This window comes from Camelina sativa, chromosome 13 (assembly GCF_000633955.1).
Source record: "Camelina sativa cultivar DH55 chromosome 13, Cs, whole genome shotgun sequence".
Taxonomy (NCBI): domain Eukaryota; kingdom Viridiplantae; phylum Streptophyta; class Magnoliopsida; order Brassicales; family Brassicaceae; genus Camelina; species Camelina sativa.
Genome location: NC_025697.1, coordinates 16,278,378 through 16,295,380, shown reverse-complemented (window position 1 = coordinate 16,295,380; position 17,003 = coordinate 16,278,378). Strand labels below are relative to the sequence as shown.

At 35.3% G+C, this 17,003-nt stretch overlaps 2 protein-coding genes and 1 pseudogene across 2 annotated transcripts; all 3 read right to left on the bottom strand.

Annotated features, from left to right (window-relative positions):
* On the bottom strand, positions 1,164 to 1,721 carry LOC104738286 (uncharacterized protein At4g04775-like). The gene is made up of 2 exons (XM_010458483.1): positions 1,548 to 1,721; positions 1,164 to 1,463 (listed from the first exon to the last, which is right to left on the bottom strand). The coding sequence occupies exons 1-2, from the start codon at positions 1,719 to 1,721 to the stop codon at positions 1,164 to 1,166; spliced, it is 474 nt and encodes a 157-aa protein (XP_010456785.1).
* LOC109128451 lies at positions 3,694 to 4,351 on the bottom strand. Its single transcript, XM_019234791.1, has one exon. The coding sequence runs from the start codon at positions 4,052 to 4,054 to the stop codon at positions 3,839 to 3,841; it is 216 nt and encodes a 71-aa protein (XP_019090336.1). The 5' UTR covers positions 4,055 to 4,351; the 3' UTR covers positions 3,694 to 3,838.
* On the bottom strand, positions 5,451 to 7,943 carry LOC104736893 (annotated as a pseudogene).

Below are 17,003 nucleotides of genomic sequence, written 5' to 3'. Positions count from 1 at the left end.
CGTTCAGCTCTTTCTCATTCTCACAAAGGTAATTAATTGTTTTAATTCAAAATTTAATGCAGTTTTCTACATATGTAATGCAATGTTATTGGTTTTTGATGTTTCAGGTTTATGTACTCCATATGTGTCAAAGTTTCTTGCTAAAGAGCATGAGAAAGCTTCAGAATGCCAGGTTTATCCTTCTACTAATGGGTGCTTTGAAGTCACACTGGATGGAGACAAACACAGAGTTAGTTTGCAAAATATGACTTGTACCTGCATAAAATTTCAAATCTGTGGTATTCCATGTGAGCATGCGTATGGAATGATTCTGAAGAAGATGTTAAGTGCTGATGACTATGTTTGCCAGTGGTTTCGAACTGCTATGTGGAGGCTTAACTACACATATGGCATTACTCCACAAAGGGGTGCTCGTCACTGGCCTTCGACTTTAGGTGAGGATGTTTATGTTCCACCTGAGCCACCACAACTTGGGAGAAGGAAGATAACTAAGGCAGACAAGAAGAGGAAGCCAGGTGTAAATGAGTCTCCTGTCAAGAAGAAACCAAAGCAGAAAAAGGATAATGCACTGTGGAATTTGTGGTTCTGATCAGCATAACCTTAGGTTCCACCAGAAGAAAAATCAAACACAGGTTATTAATCGGTTTGTTCTCATTTTATTTGTTATAATCGGTTTCTTGTTCTCATTTTTTGAAATTTGCGGTTTTTCAGGCTTCTCAAGGTGGTGGAGGAGAAGTTGTTCAATGTGGTGGACTTTCTCAAGATGTTGGTGGAATTTCTCAATATGGTGGAGGAGAAGTTGTTCAGGGTGGTGGAGGACTATCTCAAGGTGGTGGAGGACTTTCACAAGCCTGAATATTGACTAGTAGGGGTCTGTTTTTTGGTTTAAGAGACTAGTTGGATCTGTATTTTGGTCGAATAGACTAGTAGGGTTATGTTTTTGGTCTGTGATCATGTTGAGAACATGATTTCAAAACGTTATCATTCTGCTTGTTTTCAGAACATGTGTTCATCATGTTCTGCCTTTTANTCTTTTATGAAATGTAGAATGTCTTATCTTATTAAATGCAATCGCAACACCAACAAGAGTTCACTCTCAACACCATCACAAACACAAACAAGAGCATAAAGCATAGCATAAAACCGAACAGTTTACAAGCTTATCATACAAGCTTAAATAGACCAAACATGATCAAAAAACCGAAAACACATACAATTATAATCTTATTCATCCTACATTGCAATTCAGCTTTTGCTTCCAACAAAACTTTTTCAACCCTCTCACATAGCTCTTTTTCGAAATCCATTTGCATCTTCTCAAATTTCATCTTCTGGTCTTGCAATGTCTCTATTGTAAGCTCTTTCATCTCTTCTTTTACTCTCTCAATTTGAACACCCAATGTTGCTACCTCATCCAACAATGCCTCATCGACCCACTTAAAGGTGTGGTTATCGTTCACAAGCTAAATTATAACATAGAAAACAATGAGAATTGATGAGAATTGATGAGAGTCGATGTCAACATCAAACAAAGCATAATGTAGTACCTTCTTTGCTGCTGCTTCTCGACATCGAAAATATCTCCGAGAAGGATTAGGCTCAGATTTGGAATTCTTTGCCACAATTTGTTCCCCACACCAACATCTCTTAGGCACGCCAACGACGAATCCTCTTTGTCGGACATTTGATGAACCACTCGAAGCTCCAGAAACATTGCTCATGGTTGCAGAGATCAATTTTAGAATTTTATGCTTTTAGGTTTTGAGGATTTGGGGATTTTAATGGAGTTATGGATGTATCGTCTCAGGTCGGGTTATTAACATCAGTCGGGTTTAATTTTTGGTTTTGTTTTTGGTATGAACGGTTTCCTATCGGTTCACTTTTTGAACCGATAACATCCCGATATATGGATATATAGGTTGAGAATAATTTCAGCAAAGACAGCTGGGACGAGGGTAAAGATCGGGCTGTATCTGGTACGATATCATAGTTCTCATGGGGAACTAGGACGTTTTCCCTTTTATTGGATTAATAGTGTACATTTAAAGCTAATACGATATAACGAAATATGTAATCGTTTATTAAACGCAAAATTAGATATTTCTTAAGATGTATTTATCTTGAAGTAGTTGCTATGTTATAGAGTTGTGATTAAGAGGGTGTGATTACATTATTTGGGTTATAAATTCTTTTTGTCAAACTCGGCCCTAAAAATTTGGCATGCAAGTTAGATATTTTCTAAGATACAATGGACATTAACTGACATTAATTGGATGTAAATAAGTACGCTATGAATTAAAAACCGGCCCAAAATATTCGGCAATCTTAAGGAGGATCCGGATAATTGAATCGGTTATAATGAAGTTGGCAAAAAGTGATGGCACCCTATTGTACTCCAAAAATATATTCCAAGCTTTATATGTGGATATACTTGTTTGGTTACAAATATCCTAAGACAATTTTTAATAAATATCCATTTATAAAAATTCAAATCACATCATATGCTGAAAAAAATCTAAATTTTTATTAACTTTATGTATTAAATAGTAATTAAAAGAATTAAATATAAGATTAAATAAAAATGAAAGGAGAATTATATTTTAATCTAACATATTAATGTGAATTAGATAGATAGATTTTAGGAAATTAATATTATCAAATAAGGAAATGATTGTGTTTGGTTGTAAGGATTGTAGAGAACTTAGTTGAGACTTGTTTGGATACAAGGATAAGAGAGGATGACACAAAAATGTACTCCAAAAATGTTAAGATAAATTCTTTTTGTCAAACTCGGCCCTAAAAATTCAGCATGCAAATTAGATATTTTCTAAGATACAATGGACATTAACTGGCATTAATTGGATGTAAATAAGTACGCTATGGATTAAAAACCGGCCCAAAATATTTGAAAATCTTAAGGAGGATCCGGATAATTGAATCGGTTATAATTTTAGTTAAAAACCCGACCCGAAGTTGGCAAAAAGTGATGGCACCCTATTGTACTCCAAAAATGTATTCCAAGCTCTATATGTGGATATACTTGTTTGGTTACAAATATCCTAAGACAATTTTTAATAAATATTCGTTTATAAAAATTCAAATCATATCATATGCTGAAAAAAATCTAAAATTTTATTAACTTTGTGTATTAAATAGTAATTAAAAGAATTAAATATAAGATTAAATAAAAATGAAAGGAGAATTATATTTTAATCTAACATATTGATTTGAATTAGATAGATAGATTTTAGGAAATTAATATTATCAAATAAGGAAATGATTGTGTTTGGTTGTAAGGATTGTAGAGAACTTAGTAGGGAATTGTTTGGATACAAAGATAAGAGAGAATGACACAAAAATGCACTACAAAAATGTTAAGATAGATATAAGGAATGAGAATTCAACTTAGGACACACATGACACCACGTATTACTAAAGTGTGAACAAGTAAATATGATTTTTTTTTTTTGCTTACAAACTTAGATATTGGATAATTTATATGTAAAATTGTTATTTTCAAATTTTTATCATCTTAACTAGAAACAAACTAAATAAAGTAGTTGATATTTTAATTATAAAATAAGAAGACATGAGATGTTGTTGAAAAAAAAAGACTTCATAGTATTGTATGTGTTCATACTCTTAAATGTAAATGAATTGCGTGAGTTAGTGGTATATATGGATCGATCATTAGATTTACAACAACCAACTGTTTTTATTATTAATGGTGAAAAATATAATACATAAAAGAACATATTGAAGTTTAGAAACCCATCATCATAAACAAAGTTAAGAAAAATAAATAAACAAATATATATAGCCACAGGGACAAATATGTTTAAACGTCTGCAAAGGAAACCCTTGGATTAGTCTGGAGGGTCTTGTTCGATTTCTTTGTTCTCCATATTTTACTCTTCTTCTCTTCAACGTTGTCCTTATTCTCTTCCTCTACATTTGTCTCTGCAAGCTTCATCTTCATCTTTTCCTTATAAATCTTCCTCATCGCGTAAGTCTCTGCGAAACTCGCTGTGCTCGATCCACCGACACCGTACATCTTCCCAAAATCAAGATTGGTCTATTCAAAACGTTTAAAATCAAGATTCGTATGAAAATTATATGAGAATGTGAATGGGGTTTAAAGGATAAGAGATGGTTTGGTGATGTATATATAGGGTTGATTGGTAGGGAAGATAGGTACATGGAATTTCCCCATGGGAGGCCAAATTTGATTTTTCATTCTTTTGTTTTCTTGTTTCCTCATTTGGGATTTTCTTTAATTCGTGGAAATATCATAGAAAACATAAGAAATTGGAAAAGTAAAAGTATATTTGTTTGGGAACCAAGGGATTGATTCTCTCTAATCTCTACCATACAAGCGACCAAAACAATCCCTATCACGGACAGAACACTACTGACAGGTCAACTTATATAAGAGCGTCCATTGGTGTTTCCATCCAATGTCAACTTAGTAAGGAAAACTATACATTTTTTTTTTTTTTGATCAAAGGGAAAACTATACATTAGATAACAATTTTGACCCAAATAATTAAGTAACGCTACTAATATGTTGATTAAGATCTAAAAGTGACATATTACACTTTTAGATGTGATTTCAAAAGAATTAGTTTATGAGACCGATTAAGTAGGTGAGTGGAGGAGCAAAATTAGATGCATGAATATGAAGATGATTTACAGAGACAGAGTGTTTCTCTTTAGGAATTGTGGATGATGATGTTTTTGAAATATGATTATGTTAATAATTTTGATGGTAAAACTAGTTTAAAAAAAAACAGAATATTAAGTGAAAGTAAATACTAAATAAGCTATTTGATGGTGTCATGCATGACGATAGGACCAAATAAACTCTTTTAGTCAATTTGCTTATGTCATGCATGACGATAAGTCCAATATGACATCTTTTAAGGATATAGCATATACTAGTCACATGTAGGATGTAGCATTGTATAAATAATATGAAAACTTCATTACCACAACAGTACTATTGAAAGAATTAGTAACTATTTAGCCACTGAAACAGTACTATTTAACCTTGTTCCTTTTTTAGCCACTGAAATAATTGTGAGATAATTCATATAAGCTTAAACAGAGTAAACACAGAGTAAGTATAGTGATAATAATAAGCTATTTACAAGGTAGCAAAAAAATGGTGGATACTATCTGTTGTTTAGGTTTCTCTTCTGAAATTGTAACTGACTGCTGTGTTGTTCTTTAGAGAGTTTCATGAGACACTTACTATAGAGAAAACTAGACACCTTAAAATTCCAGCAACAACAAAGTTGAGATTGGATTCTAACTCTCTCAAGTCACATAGAGATTTTTTTCACAAAAAATGTGCAATTGAACCGAAGTTATGAAATTATGTTGTTGTAATGATATAGTTCAAAGTAAAGCGGCATGAGTCCCACAAGTTGCGGATACATAAGTCTTTTTTAGTTGTTAAGCCCCCAGTCATATCGTTGGTACTTAACTTCAAACTGAGTATCAACTAGACAATCAAGCAAAGCTTCTGAAAGTTGTGGCTCCAAGAAGGTTGATGCATGCTTCAGTACCTCCTCTTTGTTCTTTCCAAAATCAACCCCATACTTGTACAAACAGACGGGTTTCAGTAAATCAACATAACCATGTAACTAAATTTAATTTGAATGAGATATGTTTGAGACTTAATCAATTAAAGATTTGGCTGATGTATGCAACTTTCTCGTTGATATCAACTAAGAGTCCACCTCCTCTTAAGAAATCACGAGCTGCTTCCATGAGTTCTTTATCAATCTCTCCAGGCATGAAACATTCGAAGAGGTGGTCCAGACAGAGTTCCACAAACCAGAGCAAAATAAGTCAGAGGCTCTGCATAAGGCAGAGCAACCTAAAGACAGGAAACATATCAATCAGCCATGAGACTTGACTCAACATACTAAGGCACTAACAAGTTTTACCTTGGAACGTTTATCCTTTACACCAAAGGTTTTTATAGGATTAAAAAGTGGTCGCTGGTTACCCCTTAGAATCCCATTTTGTATAGCCGAGAGTGAGTAAGTGTAGCCACCAATCACATATTTGAAGTCCATAAACATCTTCGTTCAATCAAAAGTGCCAGCTGGATGACCACATACTAGTATGGAATGTATAGCCATCATGTTATAAAGGTTTAGGAAGAACGAAAGCTTTTCCTCTCTCTGCATATCTTCAATCTCTACTCTATGAAGCTCCTGGATTATTCTTAGGTACCTTTTGGGAACCAAATGATACTTAAGTCAGTGATAAAACACACAAAAAAATAAAATAAATAAGACCATTATAATTAACCATACCTTGCAAACTCTTCACTCCCATGGATACTTCTGTAGTCCACATGTTTTCCATCTGGAGAAGTGTAAGCTTCAAGAATTGCTCGATATACAAGTCTGAGCCTAGACTCGATTTCCGAGATCGGCCTTGGCTTCAACTCAATTATTCCTCTAGGGATGTTGTGGCATTGAGATGAAACTAAAGGGTCATCGTCTAGAAACCAATACAAGTGATTCCCATCTTCAAACAGATTCTCCCTGGTTGAAAGAATGCAAATATATAAGAAGCATACACAAACTAAAGAAGAACCATTGGTGTTTGTTTTAAAATAGCTTGCTCTAGAACATGTTGAAAGAAGAGTTGGCTTGCAAGCTTTCGAGCAACTTCAACTGCCTATACAACAAGATTGGATTATAACCCATCGACTCTTAAAAAACATCACAGTACTGATCATACAATACTATTACTTACCGCTTCTCTTTCAAGACTTTGATCCGCGCATAAGAAATCAATAGCTTCTGAACCTAAGAAAGAGTTTTTGAAGCTAGTTTTCAAGGCTTCATCTTAAGCACTATTAAAGCTAGTTCATCTACAGGACCTTTACTCGATGCATCATCTTCACCTGAGAAAGGTGGTAGAGGAGCTTCACGAGGCGGTGCTTCTTCTATAAGATGTCTGATCTTCTCCTCAAGCTCTCCTGACTCCTCCAATACCTTAAGCTCCTTAAAACTCCCAACTAACTCTTCATTAAAGAATACTTTAGGAACATCATCTCCTCCTCCACAAATCTTTTCAAGCTCAAGCTTCCTTGTCGGATAAATATCGATGTTATTCTCGACGTATCTTAGTCTCTTCTCATGCAAAAACAACCTACATTCTCTGCACTCCTCACACCCTAATCTTGTATACAGTATAATCCTACCTTTTATCACTACAGACTCCAATACCGCTTCTTCTTCTCTATCATCCGACTCATCATCATCGTTCTGCATCATCTTCAAATAACATAAAGGATTCCACATAGACTTACCTTCTGATTTAGGAGATTCCAATGATTTCACCCCATCATCTCTAGTACCATTGTCAACATTTAGTTTCCCCGAGAGGCGACGAATCAGTGTATGTACCGCAACTTTGCTCTTCACTCTAACAAAGTTCTTGATCGCTGCTGCTTTCTTTGTCCATGCAGAAGAAGCTGATGATGAATTAGCATCTGGTGGTGATGATGAATGGTGAGAGTTGCTTTGTTCATCAACCGTTTCTTCCAAAGATTTCGATGTTTCATGATCATCTTCATGTTTTGAATCAACCGAACTCTCACTATCATCATCATCAATATATATAGACTCCATCTCCTCTTCCTCTTAATGGATATCTATAGACTCCATCTCCTCTTCCTCCTCCATCGTCTCCTCGATTTCGATATCAACAGATTTTATCTCTTCTTCTTCTTTCTTCTCATCAGTTTCTTCCACATTGTGTTTAGGAGACACTTTTTTAGCAATGATCTCAGCAGATTTCGTCATCTCCTCCAACTGTTCCACATTATGTTTAGGAGACACTTCTTAGGCGATGATTTCAGCAGATTTCGTTATCTCCTCTGATTGTTCCACATTGTGTTTAGGAGAGCTCCCCATATCCATGGACGACAATGCTACAATAACAGATTCCGAAACAATCAAACAAGAAACAAAACAAAAACCACAATTACGTTCACATCCTCAAAACATTAATATAGTTTTTCAGTTATTAAAACATATTTACCAGAGACAGATTCCTAAATCAATTCAACATAACATTAAGAATAAATCCAAGAAAAAAAACGAAAATGTATTGAGAAACTTACGGATCCGGAGAGAATCAGAATGGATTCACAGAATACTACGATATTGAATGTTACATTCAGGTAACGAGTCTAATACTTTGTGTAGAAATTAACTGAATATTTTAGATGGAAATCGAATTGGAAGAAGAGGGAGAGCGATGTTCAGACAGAGGCAAGAGCGCAGCAAAGGAACCGAGCAAGAGAAGCGGGAATCTCATGGGTTGGGGGGGGGTCGATTTGTAATAACTCTAACTTTTGGGGTTTTTTTTCTGTTTCCTTTTAACTTTTTAGAGCAACTCCATATATTATATTATTATTATTATAATTTATACTATAAAGTACATAATATTAGTTATTATAAGTTTATGACATAGATTTCACTGTTGAAATGAGTAATAAATTATAATTATTGGATAAACAATTAATAATAAATATATTTTGGGAAAGAAAATGAAGATAGAGAAATCAAATATCACCAAAAGCAGTTTTGACTTTTGAGTCGACTTCTTATTAAAGTTAAGATAATAATATTTTGGAAGTAAAAAAATACAGAATTAGAGTCAGATACTTTATTTCTAAAAGCCAAAATTAATTGAAAACATTGTAATGTATCATATGTGTAAAAAGGATTTAATGTTTGTTTATTTACTATGAGGTTGACTTTAGTAAATAATTTATGTTTTATATGTAGGTAAGTAAAAAAAGGAGATGAAACATGTACAAGCTTATTTTTCTATATGAGAATATTTATTTTAACAAATTTGTGATATATTTAAAATGCCAAAAAACAAAAACAAAAAAAAATCTGGCATGCCAGTGTTTAATCTGTATGCCATAGAAGTATGTGATATATCGAGTTTACCCTTAATAAAGGAGAAGGGATATAATTGATTTAAAAAAAAAATAATTTAGAAAATAACAATCCATCCACCCGCTCCTCCCCGATCCGATCCAACCCGTTCTGGATCCGAGGGTTAAAAAATTAAAACCAAAACGAAATCCAGATTCTTCCACCTCTTATTTCATTGGAACTCCATTTCCATTTCCGATCTCTTCCACCTGTTTCTCTTGAATTACCTCGACGCGTCCGTCGCTGGCTCCATCTTTCAGTTGGTAAGTCAAAATTACTACCCTATCATCCACGATTTGAGAAAGTAAGTGAGATGAGTGAAATTAAAATTATGGTTTTTATCAGGAATTTGATATGAGATACATTGGTAATTATTAGAATGTAGTTGGGTAATTGTAGTTGGGAATGTAGTTTCCCAATTGGTAGATGTTATTGGATGTTACAAAAGTTACAGACGGACGAAGGTTCAACTGTTACTGTTTAGGACAACTTGGGACAACTGGTACATATGAGTTATAGCTGTTTCTGGAAATTGTAATTGTTATATATTTTGTTCTATTTTCAGGTGTCGATGAAGAAGAACATCCTAGTAAACATACATTTTGACTATGGAGGATCATATTCAGTAGAGCATGAGTGGATTTTCAAAAGCTCTTTATATGTTGTATTGTTGAAGACATCATCGTTAGAGAAGATAACTTATTCAGTGATATTGGATAAGATCTGTAAGAAGATTGCAATAGATAGAGTCACAAGAATGGTGAGATTGAGTTACAGTCTATGTGAAGGTCGAAGAGAGTCAAATATTTGCGATGACGAGGATGTTTATGTATTTTTAACTTCATTGGATAAAGATGGGTTAAGACCAATTTTGCGTGTGGAGTTATCTGGTGAGTCAGAACTTATGGAAGGGGGCGAGCAACTTTCAAGAGCAGAGCGAGGAAGTTCATATGGTGTTAATTATGTGGTTGATGATGTAGTTGATGATGTTGTTGATGATGTTGTTGATGATGTAGTTGATGATGCAGCAATCGTGACTATTCACAAAGAGGGGGATAAACAGAATGAACTGATCATTGAGGAGTTGACGGTGAATGCTAATAATGAAGATTGTGAGAATGTATCAGGTAAAGAAAATGTGGTTGTGGATCACCCGATGGATGACTTTGTGAATGCTAGGCATGAATATGTTGAGCTTCCAGTTAATGAAAAAGTGCATGTTGCTAAAGAATGGGAAGATGGTATGTGTTTGGAAATAGACCAAGAATTTGCTTCTAAGGAGGCTGTTTGGGATTTGTTAAACAGAGCTTCAAATGAAAATTGTTTTGGTTTTGAGGCGGTTAAACAGACCCGATGCGACTTATGGTACGATGTACTCAAGCTGCAGCAGGATGTAAGTGGTATTTACTAGTTGCAAAAGTGAAGAAATCAGAATAATGGAGTGTTAGGGTATATAGAAAGATGCATACATGCTCTCGGTGTGTGGAGAGTACAAGCTATGTCAAACAAAAATGCACACCATGACTGGTAGCAAGTGTTTTGCATACAGAATATCCATGTAAGTTTGATACACCGACTCCTAAAATCATCATGACTCTTTTTCAAGGAAGACTTGGTTTGGATTGTTCCTACTCTACCGCCTTGAGAGGGAAAAAACAACATCTTAGTGATGTGCGAGGGAGCCCTGAAACAAATTATAAGATGTTGTATTCTTATTTGCACATGTTAAGGGAGGTCAATCCTGGGTTAGTAACAAGTGTGGAATTGGATGAAGAAAATAGGTTCAAGTACATGTTCATCGCTTAGGGCGCTAACATTGAAAGGTTCAGTGCAATGAGGAAAGTGATAGTTATGGACGTAATTCACCTTAAGACTGTCTATGGAGGTATGTTAGTTTTTGCAACAGCTCAAGATCCTAATCATCACCAATACCCCCTTGCGTTTGGTGTAATTGATAGTGAGAATAATGATAGTTGGAACTGGTTTTTGACAAACTTGAAAAGCGTTATACCGGATATTCCTGGATTGGTTTTTATAAGTGACAGACATTCAAGCATTATCAAGGCTGTGGCGGATTTGTACCCGAGCGCATATCATTGCAATTGTGTTTGGCATTTGTCGCAAAACATAAGAGATCGGGTTACTAGCGACAAGGATACAACAGCAGAAAAATTCAGGGACTGTGCTAATATTTATACTAAAGTTGAGTTCAACAAAGAGTATGCTAATTTTAGGAGCAGGTTCCTAAAAGCCGCTAAGTTTCTGGATAAGAGGACCAAGATTGACAAGTGGGCAAGATGCCAATTTGAAGGAGACAAGTACAACATAGTTACTAGCAATTAAGCAGAATCACTGAACAGTACATTTTGACCTACAAGAAAGTTACATATGTTACCTATGATTGATGCAATTGTCGAGAAAATCTCTGAATGGTTGAACAAGCATAGAGAAAAGGCTGCTTCTGCTGCCGACACAACGCATGTGGTGCCATATGTGGAGAATATATTGCACGCACGATGTGAAACTGCAGCAAAGTTGTCCCCGACTAAGCTAAACAGTTTGGAGCTTAAATATAGTGTAATTGGACTTGATGGTGTTACTTATTTGGTTGATTTGAAGCTGAAAAGATGTTCCTGCAAAACTTTTGATATAGACAAGTACCCTTGTGTCCATGCTATAGCCGCAGCAAGGAAGCTCATGAGGACTGAATGGAGAACAGCTGATATCAACATCTATGGTCTATGCTCTAAGTTTACTTGATTGAGATGTGGGCTTTGGCATATTGTAGAACAATCTATTTAGTACCACATGTTAATTATTGGACTGTTACTGCAGAAGTTGAGGCTATATCTGCAAAACCCCCAGAGTACATACCAAAAAGTGGAAGAAACCAAGAAACACGGTTTCCATCTGCCGGAGAGCGTCGCCGAAAGAAAAAAAATCAGGAACAAGGCTACACCTGGCATAGATTTGGAAATTTTTTTGCAACCCCCTTGATTTTTGCAACCACCTGGCATAGATTGAAAAAAATTTATGTCTTGTTTTCAGTTAACTTCAAATGTGTATTGTTTTCAATTATCTAATTCGGAAGGTACAACTAGTACAATTGTATATTGTTAACTTGTGCAATTGTGTATTGTCCTCCAATTATGTAATTCATAAAGTACAACTAGTACAATTGTGTATTGTTTTCAATTATGAAATTCTGAAGGTACAACTAGTACAATTGTATATTGTTTTCAATTATCAGGAAATTCGGAAGGTACAACTAGTACAATTATGTATTGTTTTCAATTAAGTAATTCAGATATAAACAAACATTAAATAATTATCTTCCAATAAAGTAATTCGGATTTAAACAAGCATTAAATAATATAAGAGGATGTTGTTACTTTTAGCAGCATTTTTATTGTTTTCACATAAAACAATCCTTCTTGTGTAAGGAATACTTAATAAGATATCACTTCACATGAAGCCACATATATCAAAATTATGATTTTTTCGAAAGTAGTTTGATGAAAGCATTTGTAAACGCAATTAAATAGTGTTAATCATGTGGCCAACTACTAATAAATAATATTTATCACAGGCCAACTGAATATTTCCAATAATCATGAAATATACAATTACATATGTTGTAGTACAAATGATCAACTACATACAACTATGTGTATATTCCTCCCTTATTGGGTTCCACAAAACCTAGTGTAAATGGAGATATAACTTTAATGGATCCCACAAAACATAGTGTGAACAAAATGTTTTTGTCCATATATAATTTGGCATTGTCCCACTCGATTTTATTATTTCCTTTTCTCCTCATAGATCTAGGGTTTTCTAGTTTTGAGAGAAAAAGAGAGAGACAAGTAAAGAAAAAAGCGGCGGCCAAGTGATTTCTCTCCGTCGTTACAACACACGAAGATAAATCCATCTACTTTTCATCTTCTCCCTATCTTATTGATATCCAATTATATCATCTTCTTTTTTTGCCAGAGTTATGTCAATCAGTTATACTCAAAGTTCTTCATCTGAACCAAGTTATGAAAGTGGCGGCGCTAGAGCGGACGATAATTGGGGTGTTCCTACATGGTGCTGGTGTGGGGAACGAATCAAACTGGAAGTTTCAGACTGGGGCGAGAATAAAGGAAAAAAATATATACAAATGTCCTAAGAGTGAGGTGAGAATTTATAGTCTGTTGGATGTTAAAATTAGTCTTATTTGTCATGTCATGTAATTGTTCCCTGGTCTATTAGGATGGTAAGGAACACCTTTCAAAGTGGTGGGATGAAGCAGTTGTAGAGGAGCTGACACACCTAGACATCAAAATTACTCGCCAGAAGGAGGCTATGTTGGCGCACCAAAACCCTCAGTTAGAGTCAATTCGAGAGACACTTCGTGTGATGCATGTTGAAATTCTTGCACTTAAGGAGAGATTAGCCCAGAAAGATTGTGAGATTGGTAGGCTCAAGGAGTTACTTGCAAAGTGGTAGAACTTTATGTTTTCCTAATGATCTTGTTGTGCATGTACCTTCTCTCAGTATGTTTGTTCGAACTATGTTTAAGCTGAAATTATGTTTAATATTTTCCTATTTATGGTTGCTCGAGAATTATCTTAGTTGTGCATTAAACCCTATTCAAAACCAAACACAGTTGTACCAAATCAAACTAAGTTGTACCAAACCAAACACAGTTGTACCAAACCAAACACAGTTGTACCTAACCAAATATAGTTGTATCTAACCAAACACAGTTGTACCAAACCAAACACAGTTGTACCTAACCAAATATAGTTGTATCTAACCAAACACAGTTGTACCAAACCAAACACAGTTGTACCTAACCAAATATAGTTGTATCTAACCAAACACAGTTGTACCAAACCAAACACAGTTGTACCTAACCAAATACAGTTGTATCTAACCAAACACATTTGTATCTAACCAAACACAGTTGTACCAAATCAAACACAGTTGTACTAAATCAAACTAAGTTGTACCAAATCAAACAATATGTTGTACCAAATCAAACAATATGTTGTACATAACCAAACACAGTTGTACTGAACCAAACAATATGTTGTACCAAAAAGAAAATCTAGTTTTACCATAAGCGTAATTCCGACAACCAAACGAAAACGAAATTCAATGTTACTACAATCCGACCACCAACCTAAATACAACAAGGCAACCCAAAAAACAAAAAACCCATCATTTGTTCTTTCTCTATCACTTCTGGTCCACTGCAAAGGGTGTCTTTATGAGCCTAGAGGGTTGCCTTTCTCGCTTCTTCCCAATTTTTATTACAGTTCCACTCACCTTCTCTTTCATCTTCTTTTCCTTCGGCTTCTTGTGCTTCTTCTTCTCCTGCACCTTCATCTCACTCTCGCTATTCTCTTCATTGCCACCTTCATATGTAAGAACCAAATCTAAATCAACTGTTTCACACAAATCCGAAATGTTTAATTAAGAGATCCGAAATACTCACTAGTTTCACACACAACTGGAGATATATGGACACGGGATCCACTATATACCACCAATTCCCTTGATTCATTTGGTTGAGGATCATTTGGTTGAGAATCATGTGGTTGATAATCATTTGGTTGATAATCCGTTGGTGTCCCAAAGTGTATCCCATTCTTTTCTTCCTTCTCTATCTCACCAGCTACATATAGTTCAAGAGCGTCCACTCTCCGACTCAAGTCGGTAACCTTCTTAAGCATGTCTTCGAAGCCATTGGTCACTGTCTCCTTTAGTGAGCTAATCGATGCAATAATTGCAGCTACATTCTCACGTACTTCATCTGTATCAATTTCAGGGCCTTCCTCTCCGACTTCATGGTCTTCTTCACCTTTTTCAAGTAAACCCCTAGAAATCAAGTCCAAGTCGTACAATTGTTTCCAACATATCTTCTTCTTCTCTATAGCCAGACGCTCTCTCCAACTATCAACCATTGGATCAATAAAACTCATCCCATCATTAAAACCATCATCTATGATTCGACGCAACAATGATTTCTCACCAAAGTCTGGTTCCAAGATGCTAGTAATAATCTGTGAATGCAAACATATTTATCTTCAACTGAATTTTATAACAAATTATTATAATACCAAAATAACTTCAGAAACTATTACCTTGGTATCCCCAAGTTCTTCATTAATATCTTCCATTGGAAAACCCTTAAGGGCACTTTCACTGAACTTGTGCTTACACATCCTTGGGCAGTCATCCTCTGCGAGTACAACTTCTCTGAATTTTCTTCCAAGTTGTGGAACACACTCAAATGCCTAAATCTACACACAAACATTTACAAATTTTTAGTGTTAATATCATAAATATACAAATACAAAACTTACAAGCATTAAATAATGATACAAACCTCTAGAGGAACAATGAATCCAGAAAAGGCTGGTTGAGCTTTTGGTTTCACAGTGCCTTTACAGTTCCTCAGCACACTTTGAATCCCTTTCATACACTCTTCAAATGTATAATGCCCCCAGGGGAAGTCTCACAAGTGTTCAAATCATCAACAATTCGTAGAAGAAAAGAATCTATGTTTCCATCACCCTTAGAGTTTGTTTTCACTATCTTGCATAAGAACAACAAGATAGTGAGCTTTTTCCTCTCTATATAGCTTTTCTTCCGCATCTTCATCAGCTTCTGTTCCACATATTTTATTTTAATTTTCTCAGTCCTCCCAAACATGTCCTTGACAAAATTTAATCTTCCCAAGTTCTCATACCCCTTCGGATATTCATGACAGTCCAATCCGGTTAGCAAGACATGCTCTTTCAAGACAGTACATGCACTCCATTTACCACAAACCAACACTCTTTTTCCATCTTCGTACGATATGTGCGAAGCAGAAGCATCCACATACCTTGAGTCATGTGGTTTTGCTCTTTAGGCATGTGGAATATATGCTTGAATTGGGAATGATTTCTGAACCACTTTGTTTCTTTTGGGATACACTACACCTAGTGATAATCTTACACCCTTTGGTGTACTCAGATTCTTTGTATATCATTTCTCGCTGCATTGGTTGGGAATCATCATCTTCCGCAACGTTATCATCATCTGTATCCTGCAAATTCAAACATAAATGAATTAGATTCTTAATTCCACTTGAACCAGTTGAACCGAGTTCAACTAGTTGAACCGAGTTCAACTAGTTGAACCAATTCGACTGCCAATCTTCAGTTTCTCCTAATCCTAATAATCAGATCCATTCTAATCAGGAAATCCTAAATTCCTAATCCTAATTCCCAAACAAATGTATGTACCTTTACGGTTTCCTCCGCTTCACTAACGGCTTCTATTTTTTCGGTTATCGCGGTTATCGCCAATTGTAGCCCTTCCTCGGTTGGCTCCATCTCGATTGTTGGAACAACATAATCGTCCCCAACATCCTCTTCTTCTGTTGGAGTTTCTTTTGCAAGTTCACTCGTGGAACCATCTTCTGGTTCAGTCGGCTCGGCGGTTTCTGTTCGATCTTTACGAAGATTGGCAGTCGAATCGTATTCTCCATCTCCACTTGCATTAGCCATTACTACTGATGGCGACGGAACTTGAACGGCGGATCCACGGATCGAAAACGGAACGCCGCGGTGGGATGAACGGTATCTTTTTTTACCTCGACGGCGATGGGGCGAGAGAAACATATAAACTTATGTGTTTACTTTTAGGGTAAATAACCATCAATAGGAGGATGAACTAATTTATGTTTTTGGGTCGGATATAGGCTTGGATCGGATTCTTTGGTTGCGCTTGTAGTTTCTTGTTTTTTTTTAGGTTTTTTAGTCGTTTCATAATTTCTCGCCAATAAAAATATTTATCCCGAAATTAATTATTAGAACACTGGCATTCTAGATTTTTTATTGTGGGTTTCAAGACATTGATCCAATTCTAATTAGGTTAATAAAAAAAAACGTAGGAGTTCTAACTGCTGAAACTAAAACCTCTACCTCTGATGAATAGAATTAATGGTATTTACTTAAATATGTAATTATTAAAAACCTCAAA